Consider the following 20,358-nt stretch of genomic DNA (forward strand, 5'->3'; position numbering starts at 1 on the left):
TTAAAAAATGCTATAGATTTCTACTTCTGAAGATACTTGGAAAAATTATGAAAGCAAAATAAATTATAAATCTTTCCCTTTTTTTCCCTTTGTCCCCTAGCTTTCTTATCATTTTAGAGTTTTTTTTTCAGGTCACTAGAGTATACCAGAGTAGTCCTCTTGTGATCCTAGTATTCTAATGAATGCACCTGGATTTCTATACTGTTCTGTTGATCTTTCTCAAAAATCAAATGTTTGCCCTAGTACTTTTAAGTACTACTACATAACCTTATGGTAATCCAAAGATGGTGTGGTACCGGCAAAGCCTCAGTACATCAGAAGGACACACAAATATCCTTAGGCTTCGACAACATTGAACAGTCTTTAGATTATTTCTCTTAATGTTCTTCCTCCCCCACTCACAATTACTTAGCCTAGGAAGGAAAAGAGATTCTCAGTTAAGAGTTGTTGGCAAGTCTAAACAGTGTATTAAAAAGAAATAGGATAGAACAAGACTAATAAAATCAAGCAAAGGTGGATCTACTTTAACTAAACATCAGGCATTATTTTTATTTATGGAGAAAAAATGTCAGAAGTTAGGATAATGAAAATTATGCATAGTTTTACATAAATTGTTAAGGAAATACTGTCAACATCATTTTATCTGAGAATCATTTGCATCCTGCTGTACCTCGTGCTAGAAATCAAAGGAACATTTTTGTGACGAGAAAGATATAAATCATTCACTAGAAAATAATCTATTTGGGATTATTTGGGGAGAAAAAGTCCATCAACAGAATATGTCTTCCTAGTATTTCACCATGATCATCCCAACCCCATAATGATTAGATGAAAATATCACTTATCACCCAGAACAGGCAGCAGAGAGCCTTCTCTCAGAAAGGACACATCAAAAAAATGAAAGATCAAAAAAAGGACAGGTTCTACTCCCTAAAGAAACAAAGAGACAGGACTACATTTGAACAGAAAGGTCATTGCCAAAAGCCAATAGCCAATAAAGGTTGATAGGTAAAAGAGAGATTCTGATTTTGGAATTCAAGTGCATAAAAATGATGTAAAATCCTTAAACAAGGAAAAGACACACCACTATTTCAATGGTAGGCGTTTTCAGAACTGCCTCAGTAATCAGAATGAAAATATAAGGATAATCCAAAACCAGTTCCACAATCCACCGGAATTCTAATAGCCCTTGTGACTTTATTTACCTCTATCTGGGAGGCATTAGCTCACATCACACAACACAGTGGCTGCTTTTCTGGTGATGGTTATGGAAGAGTTTAGAAATGAGTCTCAGCCTTCATTATTCCAAACTGACAAATCTTACTAAGACCAACTAATGAATCAATCAGCAAATGGGAAACATGGGAGACATTTAAAAAAAAAAAGATTTGAAAACCTCAAGATTAAACTTTCCAAGAATATCATTTGTCGAGCCATAAGTCATTCAGTGACATAAAGGGCCTAAAAGACATGATGTTCCCCCTAGATGTAATCCCCTTCCGACAGTAATTCTACAATAAGTATTTTCACTAATTTAATATACCCATAGTTTTTTGTTTTTAAATGAAAAAAGTCTGAGGGAGATGGGATATTAACCTTTGGTTCTAATAGGTTTCAAACTCTCCTGACCAGGTTTTAGGATGAGGTGAGAACAGTGGCAGAGAGATAAAGGACAAAAAGAAGAGATGAACAAAACTGCTACTTTTCACCTCCCTCCAGGGTTCATTCAGAAAAATGTATTAAAGGTCATGAGCAATCTGTGAAAAAGAAAATAAAACTTTCTTATAAGGAAAGCTGCTAAATACTGGGATAGGCTGAATCTCTTTCCTAGATACTCTTGTTAAGCATGAATTTTTATCTGAATGACTTCTAATCCCTCCTACTAATCCCAGAATCTAAATACATATAATTTAGGAACAGACAATATATTCTGGATTTTGTGTAACTCTCATTGAATTTAGCAATGTGACTACAGGCAATTACCTTAACAATTCCACCTAGTAAATGTTATCTTGCATTACTTAAAAGTATTTTTATAGACGTAAACAAAGCTTAAAGAACTGCATATGAAAATACTATATAATATTAAATTCTTTTTCTTGACAGGGTTTGTCTTCAGTATCGGGAGAGTTTCAAATCCCCTAGACTAAATGCATGTTCTCCACTTTCATCGATGCTTTTCTTCATAAAGTTATAATTTTGCTATACCCTTGAAATTTAAAAAATGTTCTGATAAAGTGTAAAAAGCTAAGGGTATGTGGTTTTCAATATCATAAACCTAAAAATACTTCAGTTTTTAAATTTTATAAGTTTATTTTGCCTACTCTTAATCCAAATCTATTTTGACCTTCTTTTCTACCGGTTACCCCCAAACCACTAAAAGGCACAGCAGTGATCTATGAATGGTGAGTGAGTCAGGCCATAAGATCGCTTCCTCAGTAAGGATATTCTAGGCCATGTTGAATTGAGGGTGGAGAATGAATACTGTGGTTTTCCTTATCCTGTGAAACTCAGGGGGGGATGCAAAATGAGGAAAGTCATCTTAAAGGTGTTTCCTTTCCATTTAGCTTATAAATAAAACAGAGTTTAAGTGTGAGAACAGCAGAGCAGAACAAAGAGGCCTCCAATTTGTTGTGGGCTTTTGCAAGCATGGCATAAAACTGCTAAAGGCTAGATATTTCAGAGTATGTAGTGCACTCCAAACCTACCACTCCCTAACAGCTTCAACTTTGTGCCACCCACAATCCTAGTGAGAAACGAAAAGGTGTTGAAGGAAACCAATAATATCCAAAGTTGTCTGCTTTTTAAATAGCTTTTAAAGTATCTATCTGCCCCAGACAAAGTCATTCCCATAATCTAGGCAGAAATGGGAGTATGTTGGCATGGCCAACAAAAACTACAAACATATAGTAAAAAGGCAATGCAGATTATGTAACATGTAATTACAGTTAGGCTTAACAAACATGAACTTCAAGTGGTGTATTTTTCCAATGCTAAAAAGCAAGGCCTTTAAAATTCCATTATCTTAGGACGTTTTTAAATGATTACTTTAAATGTGATTATTTCCTAAACCACACAAGAGTAAAATAGAGCATTTATTGATGGAATAACAAAAGTGCTTTTCTTAAATATTCTTCAAAATACATTTGTACAACTTACAATAATATATCCAAAATAACTGTATATACAAAACATTACCTAGTTTTAATGTATGTGCTTTTTTCCCCAAAAATTACAAAGTAACTTCTTTTTAATTTTTTTTGGCAAAGTTCAACCTTAACAGAGGTGACAATTTTAAAGGTTGGTTTAAGAAAATAGAACCTGAGGGAAATTGACACGCAAGAGTCAATGACAAGCAAGAGATTTGGAGGAATATTTTTAGTTTGTTAAATAAAAATGTTTTTTAGAGTGATACTTTTCACATTACAAAAATAAACCAAAATGAAGAAAAGGTCACTGTAAAATGATGGAAAAAGGATCTGTAGATTTGCTTTTAGTATTTCAAATAGCCAACAATGCATGTCAGAAAATGAATGCAAGATCACAACAGTCTTGTATTTACTTTGTATTTGAAGAAGATAGTGAAATAAGTGGCCACATTCTATTTTCTTTTAATTGCTATTAATATGGTTGATCTGATTGGCTCTTCGATGAATTTCATCCAAGAAGTTCTCCAGTTGTTCTATTAGCATTCGTTTTTTAAACCTGTATGAAAAAATAAATAGTACTCTCAATTACTTTTTAATGAATAGTATATATCAGTATAATTTTTTTAAAAAAGGAGAGAAAATTGCTTGGGGAAGATTTTTCAAAGTGAAATGAAAATAGAAAAATCAATACTATGAAAATAGAAAATATGTTGAAAGATTAGCAAATTATTATACCAGTACAGTATTTTAGTTTGTCCCTAAAACACTCTATACCTAAACAATGGGAAAGAGGTTGTTCCTTCCACAACTGAAAAGAAAAAGGAAAAAAACAAACAAAAAAATCAAAAAACTAATATATTCAAAATATATTCAAGGGCTGCAAACACTCTGGTGAAATCTGGGCTCCCAAAGCAAATACTTCAATAGCTTCTTCTCATGCTCTTTGTAAGCTGAATGTTGAAAGGAATGTGAACAAAGTATGAATATAAACTCCCACAAAATGGAAGAAGAAATGAAAATTGGGCAGTAGCATTTAAAAACCATGGTATTCTATTATAATTTGAAAGCTAGCAAATCAAGGATAGACATCTATAATACAGAGTATAGCAAGCAGTTAAAGTTCAAGTTACAACTTTTAAAGATTTTCAGTAACAAATATGGGCAGACTAAAATTGCGTCTACATAATTGCCGATGGTTATAAGAATATCCCAAGACACTGGACATTTTATTCCTACTTCCTTGCTAGTTGGAAGCTAATATAAATAGCCACTGTAATACTACACAATTCCCTAAAAGGTGGCAGAAGTGAAGTACAGATACCGGGAATATAAATTCCTAATGAGGTTTTAGCTGACAGAATGTTACCATAAAGACCATAATAGGTTAAATACTCAAAAGTATATGAAAAGTTATAGCCTTATCTTGATCCTGCAAACTGGCCTATGCTCTAGCCACTCCAAAAGTATGAAAAGAAAAGAAAACTAGAAACAAAAACCAACTTTATCTAAAATCTTCACGTGTAGCATAGAAGAGACAGGGGGACAAGGTGTAAGTGTGTTTACATTTAGAAGGTCAAATAAGATAAGCCCCAAGTTTTCTTATAATACTAAAATCCCCAAAATATTGAAGGGAAAATAAAAAAATGTTTTTAAACTCATACAACTATGTTTTCCAGTTAATTGCACTTCTTAATTACCATTTATAACCTTTATCCACCTTCTTTATACAGTGATCCCTCTGTATCCATGGAGGATCGATCGATTCTAGGCCTCCCTATGAACACCAAAATCCATGAATGCTCAAGTCGCTTGTATAAAATAGCCCAATATTTACATGTAACCTGTGTACATTCTCCCATATGCTCTAAGTAATCTCCAGATTATTTATAATACTAACACAGTGTAAATACTATATGAATTAGACTGAATTATTTAGAGAATGACAAGAAAAAAAAAGCCTGTACATATTCAATACAGACACAACCATCCATTTCCCCACCTCCAAATACTTTCAATCTGTGGTTGCTTGAATCCAGTGAATGTGGAACCCAGGGATACAGAGGGCCAATGTACTAATGATCCTGGGCTACTGAAACAATCAGAATAAGGCCCATTTGTCCAATTCTGGTCCCCTTAATTACGCTTTCCCATGTAAAAATAAATGACATTCAAATATGTTATTTTTAGTCACCAATATTAATGCATAAAGGAGAAAAATTAAAGGTTGCAAAATATTAATGTAAAGATATCAAAAAGCTACAGAGAAGAATAAACAAGAATTCTCCAAGTATCTAGTAATTTGCAGGGAGAAAAGGTTCATAATTCCTGAAGAATGTGTGTGTGGCTGTTTTCTAAGTGAACTTCTTTCAATAAACTAAAAAAGAGTAAGAATTTATTTATATGTTGGTATGCCATATACATTTATAAACAAGTGCAAAACAGATACTGTTAAAATACTGCCTGTATAAACTGCGGACTCATTTATTCACCATTTCATTATATGCAATAATTTATTTACCTTGATGCTTCTTTAATGACATTTTGTAAAAATATTAGTCTTGTTTGTAAGCTGCCTTGCACATGCTTCAGTAAAGTGAAGATTCTTTCATATTCTTAAAGCAAAAGAAGCAAAAAGAAAAATTAAGTGCCTTTCATTTGTATTCTTATTCAATATTCTTCTTTTGCAATTTATTATATTAAGATATACTGAGACAAAAACATTCTACATAAAAATTTCACCACTCATTAGAGATTTTATATTTTAACATATATGTAAAAGTACATAGCAACAAAGATAAAACAACTAATCAAACACTGCTTTGTAAGTAAAAGTTCCTATTAAGTTATCAAACATAAAGCTTAAAAGGATGAGTAAATAGCTTTTTGGTAGTATCACTAAAAAATAAGAACAAGTGGCCTTTACAAAACTCCATCCTTACAGTTTAAAATTCTAACAGCTAACATGGGGTAAGTGGGAAGTGGGAGTAAAAACCAAACAGGTTAAGAGTGTTATTCCAGTTTAAAGTTTTCATATGAAACTCTGCAAGGGCTATAAACATCTAAACTCCAAGGACTGATTTGTACCCATTTCTGGACCACCCAGGTCACTGTACTACCCCAGGGCAAGTGATGTGTTAACATCCTCTAAATGAATGCCAATAATACTGAACTTTTTCCCACGAAGGTCTTTTGTGTTCATATACCAGATAGCTTTCGTAACTTTAGTTTTTCGGCCTAAACATATCCTATAATATCACTATCATAGTTTAACTATTAAACATAGTGGTAGGCGCTATGACAAGAACTTTACAGACATGAAGTAATTTAATTTTCAGTATATCGTTTGTGAGCTAGCTGCTATATTAAATTCCATTGTTGGTCAGAAGAATATTCAAGATTATGGGTTCCTGTCATGGTAGGAACTATATGTAATTTATCTGTACAGTGTTGCTCTGCTCTTAGTCCCTGCTGCCTACCATACCTAGTACCTTGGAAATAGAAGATATTCAGTGTTGGTCAGATGAATAAAGAATCTTAACTGAGATGTTGTTCAAGACAGATCTAGAATCATATCTATTCTTTTACTACAGTTACTTGACCTTTTTTTTTTTTTTTTTTTTGCTTTTTTGAGCACATACAGAAATCAGATCTGATGTTCGTCTCTTATTATACATACTTCTTCCTGGCTTTCGGATCTCTTTCATTATTTGTGCTTTTAATTCGGTATTGACCTCTTCATGGCTTCTGCAATGCATCAATTTCTTTCCTTTGTTGAGTGAAGATGCTGGTATGTTCTCTTCAGCACATTGTTCTTTATCTCTTGGCTCCTCATGATTTTCTAAAAATCCACCAACAGTGAGGTCATTGGTTCCTAAATGGTCATGACCAAGAGCCTCCATATGATTGGTTGGCCGTTCCAGTAAACCAGCTGGAGAAGATGTTGAAAATTCAGTATCCATAGCATTTGGTGTAATGTCTGATGAAAGTTGGTCTGCAACATGATTTTCAACCACATCATGTATTATTGAATCATTAGTGGTCTCTGAAACTAAAAACAAAGATATGGGGAAAAAATTATGAGGCCCAGTCTCAAAGCATACAGTAAATAAAGCTACAAAAGAACATTATTACAGCAAGTCACAACTGATTTCCTTGACTAATGCAAGTTAACAAATAATGTGATACAGTTCTTAAGCATTGCCAAAGATACAGTAGATTTCAATGTGACACATACACAGTATTTACAAAATATTTACAATTTTTGCCCTTAGAGGAAAAAATAAAGTCGATTTCAAGTAGTTTAGTTTTCTGGTTTATTCTATGGCAATTTTATTGAAACAAGTAGGTTGATACTTCAATGAAATATCTATGATCAAAATTATCACGGTCATCTATCTCTACCTTAGAGAGCCCTAACTCAATATGCCTTATACATCTGGTATCATTTAGAGGTAAAAGTAAATACTGGGTAGTTTTTACTTTCTACTTATACTTCTGCCTTTAAGTTCCAAATTCTGCAGGGAACATACCACCAAACAGGTAATGTTTTATAGTATACCCTTCTAACTACAGAATCTAATCATTTATTCACCAGTGCAGAGCAACCTGGTGCCCACTTCAGTTCATTAGACTACTAAAATTGAAAGCTCGCAAGCCTTCCTCTTAACACCAGATTATGAGACTTGCCCCACAGAAAGCAGCTGAATTTTAAGTTCTCTGATTGCTTACCAACCTCCAGGATACCAGCTGATTTCATCTCTACTGTCCTCATTTCCTGTCCAAACTATTAACTCAATTTACTCATATTCCCCTATACATTCATTTCCACAAATCCCTCAAATTCCTGACTCTCTCCTAAATTTGATTCCATGATTTGCAAACTCCCCTTTACTGAATATTCTGTACAACTTATGCTTTAACTGAAACCCAGCTCTCCTGTATGCAGACTGCTCTCCTTTCCAGACCAAAAGTAGAAATTGCTTTCTCTTGCACCCTCTCCATAGGCATAAAAGGACATGCAGTCACTGAATCCTTCACTTCCTAGTGCTATTGCAAAATTACTCCCTTGTACTCTTGTGAGACTCAACCATGCCACTCACACTGTCTTTCCTTATCACTATCTTATGCCAACCTCCAGGGCACAAGCCTGTAAGACACTGTTGTCTCTGGCACTCAGTTACAGCCTTCCTTCTGTTGTGCTGAGCTCCTATCAACTCCAGTGGGGAAGGCGCCAAGTTCAAGAAGGCAAAGAAGAGATCTAGAGCCAGTAAACAAGACAAGGGGTTTTGTCGGGGACTTACATAAAGGGGAGCGACCCCAGTGGTGGCAAGCTAGGCAGGAGAACCACCTTACGTACAGTCCAATGGCAGTGGGCTGGACAGGATAACTGCACGGCCCAGTGGCAGCAGGCTGGACAAAAAAAAGGCAACTGCTTGCAAAAAGTATGAAATTGTATTTTCACTTAGCACTCTTCCCCCTAACAACCTCCACCTGGCAACCTTCATTTAACCCAAAACAAAGGGCCTCAATCCCCTGTCTGGCCTGCATTCACTTCACAATGGGCTAGGGGCTCAGATGTTCCTAATAGATAGGGAATGGATCTTTGGGTTAGCCACCCTATTCCCTAGCTCAGAACTCCCAACCGCCTGCAGGTGTGTCTGCACGCAGGGTCATTCTCAGGGTATGCTTCAGTTATTGCTATCAAGTGCATCTGCCATGCACATTCCACCCCCAGAGCCCTTGTCACTTCATTCTTGGTCCTTACTACTACTCGAAATGTGGTGTGTGGACAAGCAGCAGCAACACCAACAGAGAGCTTGCTAGAAATGCTCATCTGCCTCAGACTGAGTAAATGAGAATCTGTAGTTTAACTAGACCTCCCAGGTGATTCACATGCATATTCAAGTCTGAGAAGTGCTGTGGACTTCAATGTTTAAGCAGATCATCTGGTAAGAACCTGGCCTCCCCGTTCCCCAGCTTCTCTCTAAAGAACTTACATTTACACCTTCGCCTTTCACATCCAGACAAATTCAGAGATGGAGGAGTATAACCCTCGTCTTCAAAGTACTCCTGCTACTGCTCCTTAACTCAGCCAGACTTTGACTCCAGCAATTCCTCTACTTTCTTTCTCCTATTAACCATATCCCTTCTAAGCAGCCAATTCTGTATCAGGCTTATATCCGATGATACATCACTTTTACTAATGTCTTAATTTCTCTTGTTCTACTGTCTTCCCATAACATCTGCCAAGCAAAATCCCATCTCTTGACTCACTCTATCTGCTTGCCCCAGACTTGCATTTGGAATCATGAGCACTGCTGAAGAAATAGGGTCCAGCTCTACAGAGTGGTCACAATCACCATCTCTACTTGGGTCCTAGGCACTGTCTAGCAATCTTATCACAACCTTTTCTCTCTCCCACAGAGATTGTTAAGCTCCCTCACTCTCTTCAAACCCCTGACTTTCCCAATATCCCCTTCCGTCTCAGCAGTATACTTCACCTTCTACCTCACAGAGCTCAAAAGAAAAGCAAAGCCATGATTAAGAGACTTCCTTTACCTCCCTCTTAACTAAATTACACCCTCGCCACCACGCTTCCCCCACATTCTGCATCAACTGAGGGAGCATTCTTCTGTGCTCTAGACCATTCCCTCTTGCGTTCTCAGTAATTTTGTGCTGAGTATGCCTTTTCTCATTTTCATTTTCAACTTCTCCCTATTTACTGGTTCCATCACCAGCACTGAAACATGCTCAAGCATCTCTGATCTTAAAAACAAAGAAAAATCACCATTTTCAAAACCCCGTGAACTCTTCCAGGTACCATGCTCTTTTCCCATCTTCCTTTTACAACTAAACTTAACTAGCTGTTTATACTCATACTCATTGTTTCCATTTTCTCACCTCTCACTCCTCCCATAACCCCTTATTAGGCTCTGCCCCTTTACCCCACAGAAATTGCTCTTGCTAAGATCACCAAAGACCACAGAATTTTTCTATTTCTCTTGATTGAACTGTTTTTGTTGTTGTTATTGTTTTGTTTGTTTTTTAAGTATTTGGGACAACTACCCACCCAATTATCTTGCCCTTTAGCTTCCATGACATTAAATTCTTCCCTATTTTCTCCTATCTCTAAAATTCTTCCTTCTCAATCTCCTTTTCTGCTTTCTTATCTTAACTTTGGCACTTTCGAGGTTCTGTTCTGAGCTTTTTTTTTCTTGTGTTTGCCTCGGTGAGATTTTATTCAGTGCAATGGGCAGTAATCTGCCTCTCATACTACCCCTCTAGCCCAATCCTCTTCTCCTGAGTCCCAAACTCAATATGCATCTTCTAACTTAGGATCTCCACTTGATGACCTAATATGCACTTCTAAACTAAACTCATTTATTATTTATTCTTCCACCCACCCAGTGTCTCTCAAGACAGACGCCTGACTCCTCCCACCCTGCTCTGGTCCCAACATCCAACCAGTAACCAAATCCTTTAGTGGTGTGTCCAAGTATTTCTCAAATACATATTCTTCTTCAAACCCCTCTGTCAGGTCACCAGCATCTGTTCCCCAGGTTTCCTAACTGATTCCTGTGCATGCACAATTATTTAACAACATCAAATATACAGTCTGTGTCCATACTCTCCAACATGTTTTCTGTTTGTGGAAAAGTTTGATTTTGTTTGATTCTGAGTAGAGTTAAGGCCTATACATTGCAACTGGCTTATGTATCTCTTAAACTACATTTGCATCTGTAAAATCCTGCTGTACCTCTTTTACTATGTATTTTTCTGGGAAAAAACCAACAGATTCTTTGTCCCACAGAGTTTTCTACAATCTGGATTTTACTAATTGTATCCCACATGTTTCTCTGCCCCCTGTATTTCCTATAAATTGGTTTGATTACATTGATGTTCAACTTTGGTTTTTGGGGTTTTTTGGTAAGACAACTTCAAAGGCAGTATTGGATACTTCCATCAGCAGTCATAAAATATTTTGTTTCTCTTCAGTTAATATGCTGTAAGTATGACCACTATCTATAAGTGATAAGTCCATTAATTCATTAGGGTTTCCCTATATTCATTCTTGCTCCTCTCTGATAATATTCCACACACATTACAGTCAACCTGGTCTTCATAAAATGCTAATCAGATTAGGTCACCTTCATTTTAAAACCTTTCAGTGGATTCTCACTGTTCTTTAGAATAAAGTTGAAAACAGCTTCCAAGGCCTTCCATCATCTGGCTTCTGTCTTTCAGTTCTCACCTTACCTCATGCCCAACACCCTTGCTATACTGGAATTCTTTAAATTCCCTTAATGCCTTTCTCTTTATGCCACTGCACATACTATTGCTCTAGTATAAGCAAATGCACAGCTTTTGGCTTCAGCATTAACTTCCTCAGTAAAGTGCCTTGACTTCATTGACTTAAATCCTCTTGCCAAATGCTTCCACAATATACTTGACATCTTTTCTGTAATATTCAACATACTTCTAGTATCTGTTCAATGACTGATCTTCCTTGCTGATTATAAATGAGGGCAGAGATCACTCCTATCTTCAGTGGTATACCTCAAAGCACAGCATTATCCAAAACAGCATACATATTTAATAATTAGTTGACTTCAACTGAAATTGAAAACCATCTTTCTGTGGATAGTGATAATGCTCCTTTCAAAAGTATTATTTTGAAAGATTTGCAAATGATATGTTAGAACATTATAGCTAATAAAGCATCATAAATATAAGAAATGTTCAAATGTTCATTAAGACATACAAAAATGATCATATGCTCATTTAAACAAATATCTTCTCTACACATTCATTCACTCATTGTACTACTAATCAATTTCCTTCTATAATCTATAACAAAAATCTCTTCCTTGAAAAGGAAGCAGCAAATAATGTTTAAGAAAAAAACAATTCTTACTTTTATGAAGAGGAAGAGGTTTAATAAGATCTGGCTGTGCTTGAGTTGTAGGTGCAGGTGGTCCTTTTCCCCCGATATGATTGTTTACAACAGGATTCTGCTGTCTGCCTCTTAGTAGTGGAGACATACACCGACGTCTTTTAGGGATCCCTTGCATATTTGGTTCTCCAGGTCGTTTATGTTTATTTTGAGGTCCAGCCACAAATTCATCTGCTTCATCTATCATCATACCCTTTAGCAAAAAAGAATACAATTTTCTTGAATTTACAAACAATGTTTAAATGGCACAACCAGTGTCAATTCCAATGAAAGTAACTATATTCTAATTATGTTGACATTTATTAGATACTCTACCAGGAAAATAGCTTCAGCTTACTTTAGTTAAATTAAGAACAATAAAACTGACAATGCCTACCACAAACAAATTACATAACAGAACATTTCAAAATTACCTTCTTATCCAGCTTAAAGGGGTTGCCAAATGTATGCAACCTTCGCGGCTGATCAGGATCAAGTTCTCTTAGTGGAGAAGGTACTTGCTTGAGGTATTCCTGGTAGTTCCCCATTTGTGCTATAGGAACACTGTGCACTTGATCTTTCAAAAAGAACACAACAGCAACAAAAGTTAACCTCACTAAGACTATACTCCAATTATTTCTCAAATAATGTTTCCTTATATATGAATGCTACCTAGTGTTATTCTAGACAGTCTTCTTTACCAACATATTCTAAATTCGTTTGGTGCAATTATAACCACTGCGACAAAATATTTTAAAATAAAACTTAAAACACTGATTTCATCATCTAAACAAAACAAAAATTGCCATTAATTTCAGTACACAGAAAGTATGTGTGGCTGGGCGCAGTGGCTCATGCCTGTATTCCAAGCACTTCGGGAGGCTGAGGCAGGCGGATCACTTGAGGTCAGGAGTTTGAGACCAGCCTGGCCAATATGGCAAAACCCCATCTCTACTAAAAATACAAAAATTAGCAGGGCATGGTGGCACGTGCCTGTAATCGCAGTTATTAGGGAGGCTAAGGAGGAGAATCGCTTGAACCCACCCAGGAGGCGGAGGTTGCAGTGAGCCGAGATCACACCACTGCACTCCAGCCTGGGCGACAGAGCAAGGCTCTGACTCAAAAAAAAAAAAAGTATGTGTGATCTTACCGTGAAAGGTGTATCTCTTCTCTTCTATGCTATTCCAAATAAACAGAATTTAATTATAGTAGAATTTGTAGAAAACGGAAGTACAGTATGGAAAAGAGAAGCCACATAGCTAACCCTTTTTATATAAAATTATTGTTAGAACACTTAAATCAGAGGTGGCAAAGCTTTAAAGTCTCATCTGACTTGATTTATAGTAGGTGCCATGGAAAAAGGTGAAGGAATTATCAGAACATGTCATGAAACTGGCCATCCGGAGTTAAACCATCAGATACTGGTATATCTCAAGAAAATGACTGAGATAAGAAAAATCACTTATTTTAAGTATACAGTTTGACAACTGGTGCGCGCGTGTGTGTGTGCATGCACGCATGAATGCATGAGAAAAGCTATAAAAGGAAACTAAACTGTTAAGAAAGGTTGTTACCTCTAGGGAAGAGAATTTGGGGCAACAGTGATGGTAGGAAGAAAGGTAGAGAGTCAGGGATGATTCACCTTTTACTTCATTTGAACTTACAATAAGAATGTTATACTACTATAATAATTCTTTGAAATTTACATCACCATGCTATGCTTTTTCAGACTATAAAGAAAAAAAACATTAAAAATACCAGTATTAAACTATGATCTAACCTTCATCCTGTCCTTTAAGAAATCTGCGAGTGCTCTTCAAAAGATTAGATCTCATTCTTGTTAAGTGATCCAAAAGATTTCGTCTTGGTATGTCATAAGCATTTCTAAATGTCTGTGGCTTCAAATCCTATTAAACAACATTCAAGGACAAATTTATTGTCAAACATAGAATTAAAAGAGACTAAAATCTCTAACCTGCAGCACAGGTTTGGAAATAAGATATATAAACTAGTTAGCTTAAAAAAAAAAAATAAAGACATATGACATAATCTTAATGTACTGGTTCAGGGCCAAAAGATGAATATTTGGTAGTGAGATCAACCAAACAATCTCAATTCACCATCTAACTCTAAAGATTTTATTATATATTCTGGATAAAAGAAGTAAACTCATTTAAGTAAAAACCAATTTCCAAATTTTAAAAACCAAAGTTTTTTTAGAAAACAGCTTTAATGTGTGATTTATGTACCATAAAATCACCTATTTTAAGTATATAGTTTGATGTGTATTAGCAAATTCATAGTTGTGAAACCATCATCATAATCCATTTCTACCATCCCCAAAAGTTCCTTGTACCCACTTGCAGTCAATCACTATTCCTGTCCCCAGGCAACCACATGATTTGCTTTCTTTCTATGCTCCATTTTATAAATGGAATTTTGCAGTGTCCAATCTTTTTTACTTGGCTTCTTTCAATTAGTGTGATGTTTTTGAGATTCATTGACATTATTCGTGTATCAGTAGTTTGTTCCTTTTTATTCCAAGTAGTCTATTATATGGACACACCACATCTTCTTTATCTATTCACCAGTTGATAGGCACTTGGACTGTTTCAAGTTTTTGGTTATTATGAAAAATGTTGCTATGAATTGGCATACTAAGCCTACAAGTAGATGACTGATTGTACAACAAATTTATGTTTACCTTCTTAGGAAAATACCAACTATTTTGTATCAGTAATGTTAGGAGGGTTGCTCCACATTCTCATCAATACCTGTATTTTTTGTCTTTTAAATCTGTCATTCTAGCAGTTACGAAGTAGTATCTCGTTATGGTTTTAATTTGCATTTCCCTAATGGCTGATAAGGCTGAGCATTACTTCATGTTCTTACTTGTATTTGCATATTTTCTTTGGTGAAATGTCTGTTCAAGTATTTTGCCCATGTTTGTCTTTTTGAGTTATGAGTTCTTTATATATTTTGATACAAGTCCTTCATTTGATATGTGCTTTTCTCCCAAGCTGTAGCTTGCCACTTCATTTTTCATGTTTCTTTTAAAGAGCAAAGTTTTTTTATTTTAATGAAATTCAATTTATCAACATTTTTGGTATGTGCTTTTAGAAATCTTTGCTAAGTCAACATCATGAAGATTTTTTCCTATGTTTCGTTCTATAAGTTTATAGTTTTAGTTCTTACATTTAAGATCATGACCACTTCAAATAATATGAGGTAATGGTCAAATTCATTATTTTGCATATGGATATCCAATTGTTCCATTTGTTTAAAGGACTGTCTTCTTATCCACTAACTTATTTTTCTATCTTTGTTAAGAATTTACTGTGTGTGTGAGGGCCTACATCTAGACTCAATTCTGTTCCACTAATTTCTATGTTTATCCTTATGATAGCACCACACTGCATGGATCACTGTAGTAAGTTTTACAGTAAGTTTTAAAATCAGATGATATAAGTCTTCCAACTTTATTCTTCTAAAATTGTTTTAGCTATTCTAGGACCTTTACATTTCCATATAAATTTTAGAACCAGCTTGCCCATTTCTACAAAAAGGCTGCTGGGATAAAGATATCTGTAACCATGAGTACTCACAAAGCATTTTTGGACCATGCTGTGGGCCTAATAGGGTCATCAGTTTAAGTACAAAACTATAGTGAATTCTACCATCCACTATTGCAACTTAAAGCAATTTCTAAATCTCTGTTTTCTCATCTATAAAATAAACAAGCTGGTTTACTCTTCATCAATCTATCCATTCATTCACACACCATGTACACTGTTTTAATTCTAGCAGTGACAGTATAATCATTATTCTGCAAGGGTACAGAAGTACTCTTTAAAGTCTGGATAAAATGAATGTCAGAATTAGCAGAAAATGTGATTTATCCAGTAACAGAACAGAACAGAACTACAGTAGTACTAAATTCATATGATTATTACCTTATTCAGCAAAGCAACTTGGAATCCAGTGTATTCCTTCATATTAAGGTCTAGCAGTCTGTGAGGGACATCCTCTGAAATTCCCTGGAGGAGTTGTTGAAAATCTTTCCTATACGCCATTGATAAACCATGTGATCGGCTCCGGACTTTTATTCCAGTTTCCTGTACTACTTTTTTGCCTACAGATCCAATGACTCGATCAGATTCTATTTTGGCCTAAAGTAAAAATAAGAATTATCTTGATAAAATCTAAATTAATAAATCAGATACTAATGGTTATGATCTTCTATAAATTAAATATATATTTTTTAAGTATATAAGAAGTTAAAAACTCAAGTAGCATAGTTTATGTCAAGTATTGGGTAAATTAAACATAGTAAACAACAACATCTTATGATTTTAAATCATTACAACTCTAAACTTTTGGAACAGGACAAACACACTTTCAACTTATTGTTTTATTTATTAATACCCATTATACTTAAACCATGAAATGTAAATGCACACTAAATGAAATGTGTATTTCCAATTCAGGAGTGATAGAAAATTATTTTTTAAAAATCATCGTTACATAAGACATTTTTATTAGCACATCAATATGGCAAATAATTATGCAGTTCTTCCCTGGAAAGCAAGAAGCAATGTTTTGACTCCTCCCAAACTGCTTTTTGATTTGTAGTTAAGGTAGTGAGTCAGAAGTACTGGAAAAATAAAGTATTTCATAGGACATTAACAATTTCAGTCAGTTAAACTATATACTGCTTGACTACTATAGTATTTATTAATGTGATTTTTGGCCAGAATGACAAACTTCAGTGTTTTCTACAAACATTTCAAAGAAACTCCCATTCTGAAAGAAAAATCTACAGGTTTCAAAACATAAAGAAGTTTTTTTTTTCTTTTTTAAGGAAAAATGACTTTCTAATCTAAATTTCTCAAAAGATAAATAATGTTCACATATAGGAAGTCTAGGACCACACTCACGAAGCCATTTTCATAAATTAGGAATTATTATACAATTTTCTTTTTTCTTTTTTTTTTTTTGAGATAGAGTCTCGCTCTGTCACCCAGGCTGGAGTGCAGTGGCACAATCTTGGCTCACTGCAAGCTCCACCTCCTGGGTTCACGCCATTCTCCTGCCTCAGCCTCCTGAGTAGCTGGGACTATAGGCGCCCGTCACCACGTCCGGCTAATTTTTTGGATTTTTAGTAGAGACGGAGGTTTCACCGTGTTAGCCAGGATGGTCTCGATCTTCTGACCTCATGATCCGCCTGCCCTGGCCTCCCAAAGTGCTGGGATTACAGGCGCAAGTCACCGTGCCCAGCCTATTATACAATTTTCAAATTAACATTTCAAACCATGGCACACCATGGGCGTGAGACAGAATTATGTAATATATGGCTCTAAAATGTAATATATTAATATAATGGAATTCCATTAGAACCATCAAGAACCAGCTTTAACCTGTTTAACTATCTTAGCCCAAACCATTCAAAATACTTAACGGCTCACTCTATTTCTTGATATTACCTGTTGACTCAGTTTTTTGAGGTATGAAATGACACTGTAACTAAGTCCATATTCCATACTGTCTGCTATTAGGTTAGGTGCTCCCATCATCCTAACAGCTTTCTTCAAGGGCTATAGGAAAAAAGAAAACATCATTCAATATTAAGCTTATTAAAAACTTATGGTTCCATGTATAGTCTGTCTTAAAATTTTCTCCAAAAAATTATTTCCCCTTCTTCTCCTCAATAAGGAAGTAACACAATCATATTTATGTTTCAGTAAAATGTTTGTCAGTGGGATGAAAGGCCATCTGAAGTAGTTAAAAAGGATTTAGAGGCCATAACAACTCCCCAAGACAAGAAGGATAAAATACTGGACTTCCTTGGTACCACTGGGAGATACTAGGAGATACTGGAAGAAATGGACAGAAGACACATTATAGAGGTAGCTCTGGGTAGTAAGTGAAAAACACTCAAGGAAAATGCAAGATTTCCACTTTGAGTAATTAGCTGCTCAACCACTCACTAGTTACATGATTCTAGATCAGATTATAAATAAGCTCTCTGTGGCTTAGTTTCTCATTTGTAAAATGAGGATAATAACAATACCTACCCCTTACAGGGTTGTCATGGGATTAAATGAGTTAATACACATAAAGCATTTTATAAAACCATTGGGTACAAAGTATTAATCATTACTATTATTATAATATGCTGAGCTGAAAAAAACAAGCTCTGAAGGAAACATAAGCAGGAGGAAAAAACAATCTAATATTTATTATGGATGTGGTAACTGAAAGTTACCTTTCAATTTTAAGGAGAGACTGAGAACTACTCTGTATGACAAAAAATATCACTACCAAGAGTGTCTAGCATATGTGAATGGGATAGAGCCAGAAAAAGGATGATAACCATTGACACATTAGAGTGTATAAGCACTGGTGTCAAACTGAAATCAAATCCCAGCCCTGATATTTAACACCTATCTGGCATGGCTAAATCCTCAGGGTTGCTACGAAACATAAATGAGTCAACATATGTAACAGTTCCTATTCAAAGTGTTTGTTCTTTTTTGCCCTTCTACTTGCCAGGCACTGTGTGCTAGACACATTCAATACAACTTATCTCTTAGAACTATAAAATGTCATGATTTTCAAAGCTCAAGAAATTAATCTCCTAATTATATTAGGGATGATTTAGAAAGATTATTTATAGCCAAATGCTATAATATTCCTGCATCAAAAACAGAAGTAATACATAAGTGATTTTAAGTACTTTTGTTAAAAGGTTACCTTTCACAAACTAAATCATGTATTTAATAAAATGCATGTTATTGGTTTTACCTACTATGATACACTAGTTTTGAAGTAATGAACTCCTCTAAAGCATATGGTTCTATGAGAATATACACTTATCCACCTTACAAGGTGTTTCTAGAGATTTGGGAAATAATACAACAAAAACTATTGTGCACCCTTAAAAAGAAATATAGTAGGCCCTACATATCTGTGGATTCCGTATTCTGTGAATTCAACCAACCACAGACTGAAAACGTTAGGAAAAAAAAAAATGGAACGTTGCATCTGTACTGAACATATACAGACTCTTTTTTCCTTGACATTATTCCTTAATCAATATAGTATAATAAGTACATACATATTAAGTAACCTAGAAATGGTTTAAAGTATACAAAAGAATGTGTGTAGGTTATATGCAAATACTACGCCATTTTATATGAGGGACTTGAGCATCTGTGACTTTTGGTGTCCATAGGTGATCCTGGAGCCAATCCTTCACAGATACTGAGAGACAACTATAATCATAAAACTATAATTTAAAAAGGTAGTACAACACTCGAGGTTAAAAGCCTAAATCTAAGCCAGACTGAATTTCAGGCCCCTCATCCCCTCACATGTTAGCTATGTAGCCTTGTGCAAATTATTTAATTTTTAATGCTTTAGTTTCCTCATCTGTGTAACAGAACCAATAATCATTTCTACCTCATAGGGTAACTGTATAAATTACTGATGTTGCTTAGGACAGTACCTGGTCTGAGTAAGCAGTACATAAATGTTCTCGTGATCATGATCATCATCACTACTCTGCAAATCACTGAAACCTCTCTTTACCTTTACATCTATAGTGGTCATTTGTATACTCAATTTTCATGTCATTTAATCTACAAAAGCAATAAATAAAAGTTTACAATACCCACAATAAACCATAAGCATAATATAATTAACAAGTTCTTCTTTTTTTTTTTTTTTTTGGAGATGGAGTTTCGCTCTTGTTGCCCAGGCTGGAGTGCAGTGGCACAATCTTGGCTCATTGCAACCTCTGCCTTCCGGTTTCGAGCGATTCTCCTGCCTCAGCCTCCCGAGTAGCTGGGATTACAGGCGCCCGCCACCACGCCCAGCTAATTTTTGTATTTTTAGTAGAGACGGGTTTCACCATGTCAGCCAGGCTGGTCTTGATCTCCTGACCTCAAGATCCGCCCGCCTCGGCCTCCCAAAGTGCTGGGATTACAGGCGTGAGCCACTGCGCCCGGCCAACAAGTTCTTTTAAATAATATTCTTACCCCGAGATAGTAGGGAGGCATTGTCTTCAAATAACTTTCAAATGACTGTCTCCACTTCAATGTTGGTTTTGCTTTATGCACTTTAAACAAGTCATCTAGAAATGTATAATGTGAACAAACTATCACTACTCATTATTTTCACACATAGAAGTCAAGTCAAAGACGCTTCCTTTTTAAAGTCTGCCTTGTTATTTTTGAGAGAGTAACATCAGACTTTTTTTTAACATGAAAGGCAGTA

The 20,358-nt window shown here is 35.4% G+C and overlaps 1 protein-coding gene across 12 annotated transcripts in view; it reads right to left on the bottom strand.

The window, feature by feature from the left end:
• The window catches only part of INTS6 (integrator complex subunit 6), a 123,255-nt gene that overhangs the window by 30,717 nt on the left and 72,180 nt on the right, over window positions 1-20,358 (bottom strand). For 4 of the 12 annotated variants that reach the window (XR_010582599.2, XR_006693614.3, XR_010582597.2 and 1 more), the window contains exons 10-18: window positions 20,121-20,215; window positions 17,565-17,675; window positions 16,035-16,250; window positions 13,862-13,988; window positions 12,516-12,658; window positions 12,064-12,295; window positions 6,826-7,197; window positions 5,668-5,761; window positions 3,563-3,705 (exon numbers count right to left, since the gene is read on the bottom strand). Coding sequence is in view for 7 of the 12 variants with exons in the window: in XM_015438974.4 (XP_015294460.1) it covers window positions 3,612-3,705; window positions 5,668-5,761; window positions 6,826-7,197; window positions 12,064-12,295; window positions 12,516-12,658; window positions 13,862-13,988; window positions 16,035-16,250; window positions 17,565-17,675; window positions 20,121-20,215 (1,484 nt within the window). In the remaining 5 variants the exon portion in view is untranslated. Of the gene's footprint in view, window positions 1-523; window positions 3,706-5,667; window positions 5,762-6,825; window positions 7,198-12,063; window positions 12,296-12,515; window positions 12,659-13,861; window positions 13,989-16,034; window positions 16,251-17,564; window positions 17,676-20,120; window positions 20,216-20,358 lie in introns of those variants that run through there. The other 8 variants (XM_045377154.3, XM_005585878.5, XM_074022063.1 and 5 more) reach the window with 3 other exon arrangements.

Source organism: Macaca fascicularis, chromosome 17 (genome assembly GCF_037993035.2).
Source record: "Macaca fascicularis isolate 582-1 chromosome 17, T2T-MFA8v1.1".
Classification (NCBI taxonomy): domain Eukaryota; kingdom Metazoa; phylum Chordata; class Mammalia; order Primates; family Cercopithecidae; genus Macaca; species Macaca fascicularis.